The sequence below is a fragment of the Gracilinanus agilis genome, chromosome 2 (assembly GCF_016433145.1).
Source record: "Gracilinanus agilis isolate LMUSP501 chromosome 2, AgileGrace, whole genome shotgun sequence".
NCBI classification, from domain to species: Eukaryota; Metazoa; Chordata; class Mammalia; order Didelphimorphia; family Didelphidae; genus Gracilinanus; species Gracilinanus agilis.
Window position 1 is genome coordinate 563,971,614 of NC_058131.1, and position 14,818 is coordinate 563,986,431.

General features: G+C 37.9%; 1 protein-coding gene across 1 annotated transcript in view; it reads right to left on the reverse strand.

The window, feature by feature from the left end:
- Positions 1-218: 218 nt before the first annotated feature.
- The window catches only part of THSD4 (thrombospondin type 1 domain containing 4), a 378,692-nt gene continuing 364,092 nt past the window's right edge, over positions 219-14,818 (reverse strand). The window contains exons 10-12 of the mRNA XM_044665311.1: positions 7,804-7,983; positions 3,104-3,248; positions 219-361 (exon numbers count right to left, since the gene is read on the reverse strand). Coding sequence (XP_044521246.1) covers positions 219-361; positions 3,104-3,248; positions 7,804-7,983 — 468 coding nt within the window. The remainder of the gene's footprint in view (positions 362-3,103; positions 3,249-7,803; positions 7,984-14,818) is intronic.

Below are 14,818 nucleotides of genomic sequence, written 5' to 3' on the forward strand. Positions count from 1 at the left end.
TTCTCATGAGGGCCTTTGGCTGATGCTGGGCACAAAGAGGACTAACCAATGGCCATCCTTTTCCCAACTCTGACATACTCCCAGATACCCTTTCCCCATTATATTTAACTGAAGAGATGTGATTAAATTGTATTTGTGGGTCCCTTGAGCCAGGCTGAGCCTGCACCCACAACAACACTGATTACATCTGTTCAATCCCACAGTGACTGGAACGGGCATTATCTGCGCCCGGCAAAACTCGACTGTCTGTTGGCCACTCTTGTACAGGATGCACAGCACGCGGTCTTGTAATAGGTGTAGACACAGAGCCGGGCTTGGACCACCACGTTGCAGTTGTAATATTTGTCTTTGCAGTTTTCATCTGAGGTGAAAGAGAGAAAAGTCTCAATAAACATCTTGCTCCCTAATTCCTGTGCCTTTCTGGTAGCTGTACTCTGGTTGAAATGCTAGGATTTCCTAGGAACACCTGGACCATCAAAATAATGACATGCTAGATAAAATGTACTAAATGGGGAGAGCTGAGACCAACAGGGAAAGTATGCTTTCTGTTATATCCTTTTTTCAAGCTTTTAAGGCAGTGATGGCAAACCTTTTAGAGATGGAGTGCCGGGCCCCATACCCACCCCAGCCACTAGACCAAATGTCATGCCCACCCACCCCCCACTATTGCCCTCCCCTTTACCCTGCACAGGGGAGGGATAAAGTGCTTCCATTAGGCTGCTGGGCAGAAAGATAGTTGAAGTGAATGTCCTCGGCAAGGGTAGAAAGGGGGAAGGGAGTGATCCAAGTGCTCTGCTCCCTTCTAGCTCTGCTGCCTGTTATTTGCCCACCTTACTCCCAGTGTATTCCCATTGGGCTGTTGGGCAGAGGGGTGGGGATGTGAAAAAAAGTCATCAAGTGTGGTGGGGAGTGGGAGGGGAGCAACCTCGCCCTGGTCCCTCTGCCTTTGGGGGTTGCAGGGGGGGGAGTGGCATGCATACCCACAGAGAGTGCTCTGAGTGGCATCTTTGGCACCCATGCCATAGGTTCACCATTACTGCTCTAAGGTTTTCTAGAGGACTGTCGACTTTGCCTTCCGAATCAAAGAGATTTGAAAGGGTATTTTATTTGCACTTCAGGTAGGTGGGGCCAACATCCCCAAAACATGTACTTCACACTCAAAGTGGAGGGAGTATCATCAGCATCTCCAAAGAGGTCTGTGGTCACCTAAAGCAGTTTAGAAATTCAGTGAGTAAAAAGTGGTACAATTTGTAGTCCAAAGATTGATTTAAGCTGGTGAAGCTAGCTAGTGTCTGAAAAATCCTCTGCATATTGAAGTCAAATTCTATGAATTCTTATAAGGCATAAGATATTTTTAGAGAGCCAGTGTGGCAAGAGGGCTGGCCTAGGAATTGGTAGGACCTGGGTTCAAGTCTTCCATCCGATGCATACTAGTTGTGATATATATATATATATATATGTATGTATTTATACATATATGTAGATACACACATTTGTATATATATTTAGATATACACATTTGTGTATATCTACATATATACACGTATATTTGTATTTATATATCTCTGGATATTTATATGTATATAGATAAATAGATCAGAAATTCATCTCTTTGTTAGAGCATTGCCTATGTTACTGAAAGATGAAATGATTTGCCTATATTTGTTAGAGGCACAATATATGCTCAGGCCTTCTTGTCTCTAAGGTCCACCTTCTATATGAAATGATCTCACTATATATCTAAAAGTATTCATGATTCTATTGGTCTTAGGACTATCTTTTCTGATGAAGATTGCAAACCCTCTAGATTTTCATATATCCTCTTCATTAGTGGCTCCAACTAAGGAAATTAAGTTTCTATAGAAATGCCTCTGAATTCAGCAGAATCATTTTTCTTTACTGGACACAGTGGATTTTACTCAACTTTACAGCTTAATAGACTCTGTCAGACCCTGGCTCTGCTGACATTTGAATGAGTGAATGAAAAAGTATTTATTAATTGTCTATTATGTAGGCATTTGAGACCCATGGTTTCTTCTACTCCGTGATAATAGATCAGAAGAGTTGGAATGACTTCAGTGGAGTAAGTGTATGTGTAGCTGTCATTATCATTATTAGTTCCTTTGATATTCTTGATCTTTTGTTCTTCCAAATGAACTCTGTTAAAATTTTTTCTAGTTCAATAAAAAAGTTTCTTGGTAGTTTGATAGGTATGGCACTGAATAAGTAAATTAATTTGGGTAGGATTGCCATTTTTATTATATTAGCTCATCCTACCATGGCTGTCATGATCTATAGAAATAGATATATTGGAACATTAAAATATAGAATTTTTCAAAACAGATTCAAATGACTCATTTGTGAGGTAAGTGAAGGGCATATTTAAGAGGCAAAAAAAAAAAGGATAAAAGAATAAAATAGTTCTGGTCACAGGTCATTTAACATAGTCCACTTAATATGAAGAAAAATGATAAAATGCCATCCAGAGAAATCTTAATCTGTCTTCTGTTTTTCTGCATTCAGAAGTACAGCCAGAGAGGGCAAATGTTGGGAGCAGGAGTTGGCGATAATTACCTAAACATTATCTCCCTATCGGTTTACTGCGGCTTGGAGTTTTCTACATCAGAATCACTGTTGGAATTGACAAAAAAAAAAAAAAAAAAAAGGCATTGATTCTAGAAGGCTTCCATTAAAATGTACACATATGCCTTAAGAGAGCCCATTAGATCCTCTTTTCCTAGGTTTATTGATCAGGTTCAGGGCTGTGACACTCAGACATACTTTGTTACTCCTCAGCTTTTCTCTTTCTTTCTCTTTTTTTTTAAATCCTTACCTTCTGTCTTAGAATCAATACTATGTATTTGTTCTAAGGTAGAAGAGTGGTTAGAGCTAGGCAATTGGGATTAAGTGACTTGCCCAAGGCCACATAGCTAGGACGTGTCTGAGGTCAGACTTGAAACCAGGAACTCCCATCCCTAGTTCTCCATCCACTGAGCTGCCTCACCTTTCTCTCTCTTCATAATAGAAGACATGACCATGCTTAAGTGCTTCAATCTCTTTTAGATGGAAGACCAGGGTTCAAACATCAGGATTTCCAACTTACCAACTTCAGGGACACAGTCTTGAGTATTGCAAGATTCTTTTTCTTCTGGTTTATTCTGAGAGTCACAGTGGTTACTTGGGGTCATGTCATCTGATAGACATCGTACCTCTCGTACCCGAAATCCACCTTGGCAGCTTTTGGAGCACTGAGAAAAATGAGGGAAGATAGAAGTTAGGATCCCCTAGTTTTAAGTAGCTCATTCTCTCTAGAATACTTTTAAGTAGTTCATTCTTTCTAGAATACCTTTAAGTAGTTCATTCTCTCTAGAATACCTTTAAGTAGTTCTTCTCTTCAGAAAACTTTTAAGTAGTTCATTCTCTCTAGAATACCTTTAAGTAGTTCTTCTCTCTAGAATACTTGGGACAAAGCGAGACTAGCTAGTTTGTACCTAGTTGTTCTTGTTTGTGTGTGTGTGTGTGTGTGTGTGTGTGCTCTGTGAGGTGTGTAAGAATTGCTTTTTGTTTTTGAATCTCCATCATACTTTGGACTCAAGTACTTAATAAATGTTTGTTAAAATTAGATTGTTGATGAGCATGTGCGTGTTTACATACACCCGCAGCTTTCAGTAATGGGAAAAAGTATATTAATAAGGAAAATGTTTCCATGGACTCATGATTATGTACATAAATGCTGTTTGCTAACTCTTCGAGGTGCCTCGCATAGTTGTCACAAGGAAAAAAGTCCATGTTCTTTATATTACCTCCATATAACACCTTATATTTCTGTTTCTTAGAGGAAAAAAATTCATGAGGAAATCACCTTATTTATGTCTTTATTGATATATACTTATAGGAAACCCACCTCCCCCACAGAGCCCCCAGATCAAATGCTCATGGTGAAAACATCACTCCCTACATAAAGGCAACCTTCTCAAATTGCACATATCTTAGATAGCAGAGAAGAGCCTCAGAGGCAGGGATTTTTTAACCATCATTTGGCAGTCTAGTGAAGCCTATAGACACCTGAAATCTATCCAAAGATCTTAGGTGAAGAGCCTCCCCTCTCATATCTGCAGTGGATGGTGCACCTACTCCATGAAAAAGATCAGAGGAGATCAGGACGGGAAACCCTATGAACCTTCATTCTTAGCTTCTACTGCTTTTAAAGTCAGTAGATAGTCAATGGTTCTTTTGAGAGGTCACACAGATCACAGAATTCAGAACTGCAAGAGACCTTTGAGATAGAGGTCAACCATTCTAGCTTATAGATGAGGAAAATGAGTCTCAGGCAGTGGAAATGAATTGGCCAAAGTCATAGAGGCAAGTGGAACAGCTAAATCTGATCTTCCAGCTCCAAGCGCAGTCCTCTTTCCATGCCACCCATCTGACTAGCATTAGAAATCCATATTAAAAGGAAAGTTTAAAAACAAAAAAGAGCTTGAGGGGCAACGAGTTGGCTCAGTGGATAGAGAGCCAGACTTAGAGATGGGAAGTCCTGGGTTCAAATCTGGCCTCAGACACTTCCTTTGTTATGACTCTGGGTAAGTCACTTAGCCCCCATTGCCTAGCTCATCCATTCTTCTGCCTTAAAAGTTGGTACTTAGAATCAACTATAAGACAGAAGGTATGTTTTTTGAATGAACTTTGTTTAATAGGAATTGTTATGGCAATAAGATCATAGGAAAGAGGTGAACAAATATATGTTTTTTAAATACAAAGTCAATTTGACTTCTTAAGATTAAAAAGCTCTTTTGGATGGGATTATAGGTTGTCAACTGTGGTTCATCTAACTCAGTCAATAAGAAAAATGTGTCATATTCCTTTGGTGCTATTGAGCTAGTGTGACTATTTTAGTGAAAAAGAACTGAACTACCAAACTACTATAAGTGGTATCATTAATAAAGAGATATATTCCATCAAATAGGGGTATTTGAATGACTAAGATTTGTCTGTCCCATGAAAACTATGGAATCCATGTTGAAAAATCAATGGAATGGGAGACCTGAGTTTGAATTTCAAGTCTGCTGCTTACCTTGGACAATAATAATGATAATAAACTTTAAGGATCCCAAAGCACTTCACATATGTTACCTCATTTGATCCTGACAACAATGCTGTGAGATGATTATTTTCCTCTTTTGCAGATGCAGAGATAGGGCTAAGTGACTTGGCTATGGTTTTATCACTGTATGAGGGAGTCTTTTGATTTCAAGTGTTACTGACTTTCAACTTCTCTGGACTTCACTTTCCTTACCTGTAAAAGTAGGGAGTAGCACTAGATGACTTTTAAGGTCTTTTTGGCTTAAATTCCCAAGACAGCCTGTCAACATAGGAATCCAAGGATGGCTGCACATAAACCAGTGCCCATTGTGTGGATGGGAATTGCTGCCAACTTCAGAATTTCATAACTTCCACACATCCTTGCTTTTCTTAATACTCTACTGCAGACCTATCATTCATGAATGCATTCAAACACTTGGAAATTTATTTATATTTTTATATAAATATGCATAAATGTCCACAGGCAAATGGAACTCCATTAATCTATTACTCTTATGTGAAAGTAGTTCTTTCTTTTATTTTTGCCCTAAACCTATCTTTCTTTAAACTTCAAATGCAAGGCAGCTAGGTGGCTCAGTGGATAGTCAGGTCTAGAGCCAGGAAGAACTGGGTTCAAATCTGACCTCATATTCTTCCTAACTGAGTAAGTCATTTAACCTCAATTATTTAGCTCTTACACTCTCCTTTGAATCAATACATAGTATTGATTCTAAGATGGAAGGTAAGGGCTTTTAAATAAATAAATAAATTTAAAAGAGCAAGAACTACTTCTGGTATCATGGGACTTTGTTTAAAGAAATATAATCTCCATTTATGGGATCTATTTTTTTTTTAAAGAGGGGAATGATCACATGTCTTCTTTGTCTTTGTCTTTCCAGGCTGCAGAGTTCTAATCACTTAAGTCTATTCTCATTTAGCACTGACCTAAACCTTTTGTGTTTCCTTCCTCTAGATTCTCTCCAGTTCTAATTGCTCCTTCTTGAAGTATAATGAACAAAATTGATAGAATATTCTGCATATAAATACCACACAAGAATGTGTGTCTGTTATGTTTGTGTGCACATCAAAGCCCCAGTTAGCCATTCTCATGTCTAGAGTAAGTAGCATATAAGAAGCCTGCAAAATAATTGGCCTTAGATCGCAACTGATAACTTTCTTGATAAGGCAAGAGATTGATTTAATTTATTAAAAATCTTTTGCTGACAGGCTAAGATGCACTGAGTACCAGAGTGGAGGAGACTGTGGGACAATTTAAGCCTGTTTCTGGGATCAGAGCAATGTAGGGTCCCAATGGAACAAGTAAGAACTCACCTGAGAAAGGGTAGCTGGGAGAAAATAGACATTTGATAATTTGTTTTTTGAGCAATTATTTTTGCTAACTAGGTGCTAAGCTTGGTCCATTCTACTAGCTGGAGAAATATAAGTGTTGTCAACATCTTATAAATTTTAGGGCTTTGGGCCAAAGTCCGAGTAGCCCTATGATAATTACAGCCCTACTGTGAGCATTGTTGCAAATATTTTCTGCTTTTTTAAAAATAATCTTTCTGATAATTCTAAATGTTTCATTGGCCACAGCAGCACTCTTTAAATATCTATCAGGTCTTTCTTTTTCCTAGATTATAACTGATCTCTCTAAGCCCATCATTCTTTAAGTATAGTTTAGAATTTCTTCACCCATGTTCTTGTATTTCCCTGTGTGGAGAGCCCTGTCATTTGGCTGCCATTCACACAACCTAGACCAGGTGCCCTTCAAGTGTTTTTATCTTTATTGGCTCAGCTCACACAAGTTTGTCTTATTTTGTTCTCTGTTAACCAGCTGGCTGAGCAATAATTTCTGTTTCTACTTCCTCAAAGCACCTTACAAACATTAACATCATCAAATTTCATTTCTCAGAAGAGTAGAAAATGTCCCTGATTTCAAACACATGGCTTCAGTCTGCTTTGGGACTGGTGTGTCAACTACGTGAAGGATTGTTATCAGGAAGGACAAACACAGTGTTTGGCAACTGACTCCTCAGAAGCTTTTCCAGTATTTTACTAGAACAAAAATTCCCTGAGAAGCCCCAGGATTGACCTCATTGATTATAAATCCCTTGGCAGGCAGACTTGTATTTAAATAACTTCACAGACCAACTATCTGAATGTCAATTCTCTGACTCTCTGAGCTAGGTAAGCTGACTTTTCTAAGAATTGAGACATTTGTTTATATTATGTGTGCTTCCCTTAAGGTGGGGCAGATGTTTGGATAAAGTGTTTGAAAATGTATTGCTTCATTTGCAAAAAATGAAGGGATTCAGTGTTTTCTTAAACAAGCATTTTCCTCTAGATTCCATTTAGATAGAAGTCTATTTCTATGGTTTCAAGATTTCAGAACTTGAGACCAATCCAAATCTCTGGCTTCTACCACTGACTGTTACAGCGCAGAGTCTTCTAGGGGAGCTATATGAGGTGGGAAGACAGGAAAATGCTTAACTATAAAAAGTATTTTGTTTTCCAGGTGTGTCCAGAACTCTTCATAATCCCGTTCTTCTGTGGCTCATTTTACAGATGAGTAAACTGAGGCAAGCAGGGTTAAATAACTTGCCTCCCAGGATCACAAAGCTAATGTCTGAGGCCAGGTTTGAACTCAGGTCTTCCTGAGTTTTAATTGCATTAAAGAGACTTTGCATTTTTAATTGCATGAAAGATACAATGACTTACCACACTCCATTCTGTACTAAACCATTTAGCACCACAGGGTTTGAGGTAGCAGGATTGCTGACTGGGAGGTCTTTCTGAGAATGAACATTCATGGGGATCCAATACATCAAAAGTATCTGGATTCTTCCTGATACAAATCACTTCCCTCTGCTGTGTTCCTCTTCCACATTCAATTGAACACTACAAAAGGAATGAGTGCCACAGGATGAGACACACTGGATGAGATCAATAAGCACATGTCATTTGCAGAGGGTGGGTAAGAATCTTCACCAAAGGCTGCATAAGAGGAAAAGACAAACTGCACCATCATCCCCTTCCATCATTGTCACCATCATCACCATCATCATCACCACAAGCATTTATATAGCATCTTAAAATTAATTTAAAATGCACCTTACAAATGTAATTTTATTTTATCCTTATACTCCTGGGAAGGAGGTGCTACCATTATTATCCCCACTTTTACAAATGAAGAAACTAAGAAGCTAAGTGGATTTCTGGAATCCTACAATTAATAAGTCTCTGAGGCTCTATTTGAACTCAGATTTTCCTGTCTACCCCCTCATTTTATTTTATTTTATTAATTTTTTAAACCCTTACCTCTGTCTTAGAATCAATACTGGGTATTGGCTCTAAGGCAGAAGAGTGGTAAGGGCTAGGCAATGGGGGTTAAGTGACTTGCCCAGGGTCACACAGCTGGGAAGTGTCTGAAGCCAGATTTGAACCTAGGACCTACCATCTCTAGGCCTGACTCTCAATCCAGTGTGCCCTGGGGCATTCCCTTTCTATTGTTAACAAACTGCTTTTCATATTAGACCTGAATTCTCTCCAGATATCTGTATAAATTTTATATTTTATTTTGTAGGGATGTGTCCCCTCTATCTCTAAAGTATACAAGTACCTTTAGGGTAAGGATGTTTTTTTCTTTTTGTCTTTATAATCCCAAAGTTTAATATGCTGTCTCAATTTCCAGCAAGCACTTAATGAACTTAATTTTTAAAAGCTTTTCATTGTATTTGAGGAAGAAACAGTTACCATTGGGGATATTATAGCATTGTTGAAAATGATGTTAATAGTGCTGGTGAGGGCAATGATTGAGAATGATGAATAAAAGGGTGAGATTCAACTGGAGAAAGAAGATCTCAAACAGTTTTTAGGCATATTCTATCTAGGTCTAGAGAGAGATTTCAGTTAGTATAAGGAGTATTTAATAGTCTATTATAGTGTTGGTGAACGTTTTTGAGATCATCTGCCTGAAAGGCAACTTCAAACTGCCTGTGAGCCCCCTGCTTTACCCCAGACTTTTGAGAGAGGAAGTGCTCACAGTGGACAGCTGGACAGAGGGGCATGACATGTAAAAAATATCCTCGGGTGCTGTGGAGAGGGGAACAGAGTGGCCCCCTCTTTGCTGCCCCAGTACCCATGCCACACCTTTGCCAACAAGTTTATTAGCAGATGGATCCCACAAAATTATTTAATCAACCTATTCAATCTAATTATTCTATCAGGGGAAATATTTCAGGTATAGATAGTAGTAGCAAACTAGTGCCTTCTGCAAGAAAAGGACTATGTGTTGCTTCCATGGGGAGGTGGGCTATATGCATATGATTATTAAAAAAAAATAAAGGAAACAAAAGTTCAGAAAAAAATGGGAGTGCTACCAAAGGTCCAGAGTGAAAGGATATTTCGAACAGTTAACCTGAATGCTGGGAAACTGAAGATAATGAAGTTGTATTGGAGGGTATGGTTAAAAGGAATTTATATAAAGAAGAGAGGGAGAAAATGGAGAAGATCAATTGCAGCTAGAGTTAAGTGAAGGAGCAAATTTTATTAAACGCCAGGCACTGTGCTAAAGGACATAAAGGCTAAAACATTCTTGTTCTCAAAGAGTTCTCAATACTTTCTTCCTCTCCATAATATATAATAAAATACAATGTTTAGACAACAGCTAAATAACTATGTACATTCAAGATAGACACATGATAAACTGGAGATAATCCCAGGAATGAAAGCACCAGGATTAAGGAGGACCAGGAAACATTTCTTGCTTGAGGTGGGATTTTAGCAGAGACTTGAAAGGAGGAGGGAAATATTAATAGGATAAGCAAGAGAATGATAATGAAGGAGAAGGGCCAAGGAAAGCCAGTCATGGTATGGCGACAGCTCTCTGAAGGAAAGAAAGAGAGCATTTATGGAGAAGGAAGACATGAGTTCAGTCCTTGATGAAACCCAAGGACCAGAAATAAAATTGTGGTTAGTGACAAGAAAAGGAAAGAGTGGAGCAAAAGCAACACCAGAGAATGTAGAAAGAAAGAGTTATGTGAAAACTTATGAATATTCATGATCTGCAAAGGAAAGGCCTATAGGACATTTTCTAGTTTTACATACATAATACATACATTCATAAAATACTTAATTTACATAAATAATAAAAATAGAAAAGCTGTTTTTTGTTGTGGGGAGGAAGAAAGTAAAAGTAAGCTTAATTCCTTTTGTGGATTGCAAGTGGACAGGGCTGAGCAGAGAGGGTGATGGGGAAATCACCCTTTGGGGTAGCAGGTCTTCCCACCCTCCAGAACCTTTGTCAGGATATTTGGCAACCTGATTGGGGGAGATTTAAACTGAAGTTTGAGAAAAGAGAAAAATTTAATGGGTGATCATCATGTATTAAGGAATAACAATGAAGAGGAAATGAGTATTTTTCAAAAGAAACTAAGAAGGAAGAATATTGAGAATGATATTTTAACACACAGCTATCATTCAAGACCTGGTAGAAGAGAGGAAGGATATATTTCTAGCCAAAGGTGTTGGAGACTAACATTGAATATTGAAGAAGGCATATTTTATATTAAAAAGATAATATATCATCAGGAAAAATGAATGCTAGGAAGAGATGATGAGCTCTTTCTGGGGCAAGGGATTGCAAATAAATGGCTAGAGTATTATACAAGTCTCTTTGCTTATGTTAGGAGAAACCAAGAAAGGTCTATAGTGTGTTGGATGAACCCTTTCTTAGTAAACTTATAGGAGGGTATGGACAAGAATGGATGGTGATACACCTCACTGCAAGAATTAGTCAAATATATGACATCACAGATTCATTGACAATTATTCCTGCAGTTAAGTAAGTCCATGAACCTAAGGAAATTTCAGTGTGAGGATAAGAAAGATAGAAACAGAGTGCATAACATTGTGGAATATGTTTAAAATTGCCTGGCTAGCCTGAGAATATGGATGAAGCCTTTCTTAATAGTGATGGCAAAATTGCCACAGAGGCCAGATGGGGCTTTGACTGTCCAAATTACTGTCTCCTCCTTAGCACATCATAAAAGCAATTAGGTAATGGATTCTTGACTTGCCTTGCTGACTTCTTCCTTTTCTAGAAGGTAGAGAAAACAGAAGAATTGCTACTCAGGTCTTAATTCTGCCCAAGACGGCAGAAATATCAAGAGATATTTCTTATATGTGGCGATATGAAATGACAAGGACCTCGGGGGTAAAAATGACCATATATCATCTTGGAATCCATGACAGCAAAAGAGAGGAATTCTGGCTCAGTCAAATATGTGTCTTGGATTTTAGGGAAAGCAGATCTTTTTTTTTTTAATGTATATTTTTCCATGATAAATTTATGTACCACTACAAAAAAAGAACCTAATCAATATTAATTCTGTATTCCTTTCAAATTCCTTTCAATCCTTGTTAATGTACATATACACACATTTTCCTGGTTACAAACACCTTTACATCTACTTTAAAACTCAACATAATTTAAAAATGTTGATTATGCATACCTTTTTTCCAGATGTAGTGAGTATTCTATCTTGTCACTATCCATATTATTATGATGTAGTGGCTAGAGAGCCTGGAAGTCCTGCTTCTGATATTTACTGGCTATATTGCCCTGGGCAGGTTACTTAAATTCTCAGAGGTCTAGTCCAGAGGTGGCCCAATGTTAACTTGTGTTTTTCTAAGTCAGTATATGGCAGGAATCTGTTTCTGTTTGAGTTTGACACCACTAGAGTTAGACAATTACCTAACATAGGGGTTCTTAATCTTTTATACGTCATGGATAACTCTGGCAATCTACTAGATTCTACAGACTCTTCAGAATATTTTTTTAAAACCCTTATCTTCTGTCTTAGAATTCATAACTGGTTCCAAGGCAGAAGAGTGGTAAGGGCTTGGCAAATGGGGTTAAATGACTTGCCCAGGTTCACTGAGCAAAAAGCTGAGCTCAAATCTGAACCTAGGATCTTCTGTCTCCAGGTCTGGCTCTCTATCCACTGAGTCACCTAGCTGCCCCTCCCCTATCTTTTTATAGCTTTCTTCATATATCCAGCACTTAGCAAAGTACCTTCCCTATATAGTAAGTGCTTAACAAGTGATTGTTAACTGACTCATTACAGTGCATTGCAGCTGTTTTAGCATGGTACTAGACAAATTCTGTTATTTGATCCTTGAAAGAATACTTTGAGTTTTTTCCCCTAAATTTATCTCCATATTAGAAATGAGGAAATTGAGGCTGATATTATGACTTGACCATGATGACCAGTGAATAATTTATCAGATGTATATCCATGTTTGAATATGGGTCTTTTTTTTTTTTTACCTAAAGTGTAGCACTCACTCTTGATTTCCTTTGATTGAAAAATGTCAACTGTATTATACTATAATTATGAGGATTGAAATTCTTATCCTTGGGAAGCTTTCAAACAAAGGTTGGCTACTCATTCTATTTTTATCAGAAAAAAAATAACCCTGCATCATGAGAAAGATTGTACAGGTTTTATGAAAGAAAAAATGGAAATATGGGGAGGAGGATTATTTCAAGAGGCAGGCAGAAATTGTGTAGACAGTGCTAAAAGTCTTACTTGGGTAGTACTTTGGGAAAAGCAAAGGATTTAGAGTTCACATCCTTCCTCTTCTATTTCCTAACTGTGGAATCTTAGACAAGTTACTTAACATCTCAGATCCTCAGATTGTTTGTAAAATGATAGATTTGGGCTATAATCAGTGGTGTCACACTAAAATAGGAATAGATTGCTATAGGCTGTGTATTGGATTGTTGTTAAGTCATTCTCTATCAGACTCTTTGCTGCTCCATGGAATTTGTCCATAACATTTTCTTGGTAAGGATACTGGAGCATTTTTGCCATTTCCTTCACCAGGTATTCTCATTTTAGAGATGGAAACTGAAGAAAATAAAGGTTAGGTAACTTGCTTAGGATCACACAGCTAGAAAGTATCTGAGGCCAGTTCAAATTTGGCCTCAGATTTTTTTTGTATTTTATATTACATTTTAATGAACTAATTTCACATAAGCCCTTACCTTCCATCTCAGAATCAAAGAAAAATGATAAGGACTAAAAATGAGGGTTAAGTGACTGGCCCAGGTTCACACAGCTAGGTAGTATCATAGGCCACATTTGAACTCAGGACTTCCTCTCTCTAGACCTGACTCTAAATCCACCTAGCTGCCCCCATTTTTAACTTATTTGTTAAACATTTCCCAATTACACTTTAATCTGGCTCCAGGAGTTTTGCAGGGAATAAGTACAAATTTCACGCCTCTGGATTAGATGAACCTATGAAGTCCCTTCCAATTTCAGATATTATGATCCAAAGGAAAATAAATTATTTGGGAATAAAAAGCACAGCCCAAGATTTAGACAATATGAACAAGCCAAAGAAGAAAGTACACAGGAGATTGCTTTCACAGCTGAATTTTATAAGGCTTTTAAGTGCTACTTAAGTAAATTCTGGCAACTGCATTTAATAAAATATTGAGAAATGACCAAAGGGAGAAATGGCTTTATATCTGTTTATAACTCCTGTTATGGTCTGTTTAAATGCATTTAAAAAGTTATGTCCTGTGGAAAAGGGCACAATGCCTTTAAAAGACTGCTGTATGTGTCAGAAACAAGACTATAAACACTAGAGGGGACCTATAGTTCTTAGTAAAAGTGGCAGTTTTTCAGGTTGTAGAAACAAATTAATCAGTAAACCTTTAGCAGCTACATAAGGTGGAAGAAAGTTGGATTGCACTATTAGCCTATTGGAGAAGAGACAGATTGAAATATCCTTATTCCTCAGTCCATAATTCCTACTGTGACATCGTCTTTCTTCCTTTAGGGTCACAAGACTATAGCTGACTAGTTCAAGTATACATAGCCTTCTATCCTTCAATCTTTCTTCCCTTAGTTCTACTGTCTTCCATATCCTGTCAACAATGATAGTAATAATCATTTAATTTATTTATATGTAATATTTTAACAGTAATTTAATAGTAATAATTTACATTTAAATAGTTCCTTAAGTTTTGCAAAGCATTTTATAAATATTATCTCTTTAGATCCTCATCATGTCTCTGTGAGGTAGGTGCTGTTATAATTGTTCCCACTTTATAGATGTGGAAACTGAGACCTGGAGCACTCAAGTAACTTGCCCAGGATCACACTGCTGGCAAGTAACTGAAACAGGATTTGAACTCTAGCACTCTATTATTCTACCCAATGCTGTCTGCTTTCTTGGATGACACTCTTATCTCTGGTCTCTGCATTTTGTCCTTTATCTTTATCTCTAGAAGGGCAGCCCAGCAGGGTAGCATAATGGACAGAGTGCCGGGCATAGAGTCAGGACCACTCATCTTTCTGACTTGAAATATGGCCTCAGATATTTACTGCTTGTGTGATTCTAAGCAAGTCACTTCAACCTGTTTATCTCAGTCATGTGTAAAGTGAGTTAGAGAAGGAAATGACAAACCTCTCCAGTATACTGGCCAAGAAAACCTCAAAGGGAGTCACAAAGAGTCAGACACAACTGAAAATGCTTGAACAACAGCATGTCTGTAATGCTCTGCATCCTCAGGTTGGCCTTGTAGGTTTTTGACTTTGTTCAGGACTCAGCTCCAATCCCGCCTAATCTAAGGGGGCATTTCCCAGTCCTCCCTCTCCCTTCCCCAGATGCTAATGGTGACCTCTGAGGGTCTCCTACTATTCTGTATATATCGTGT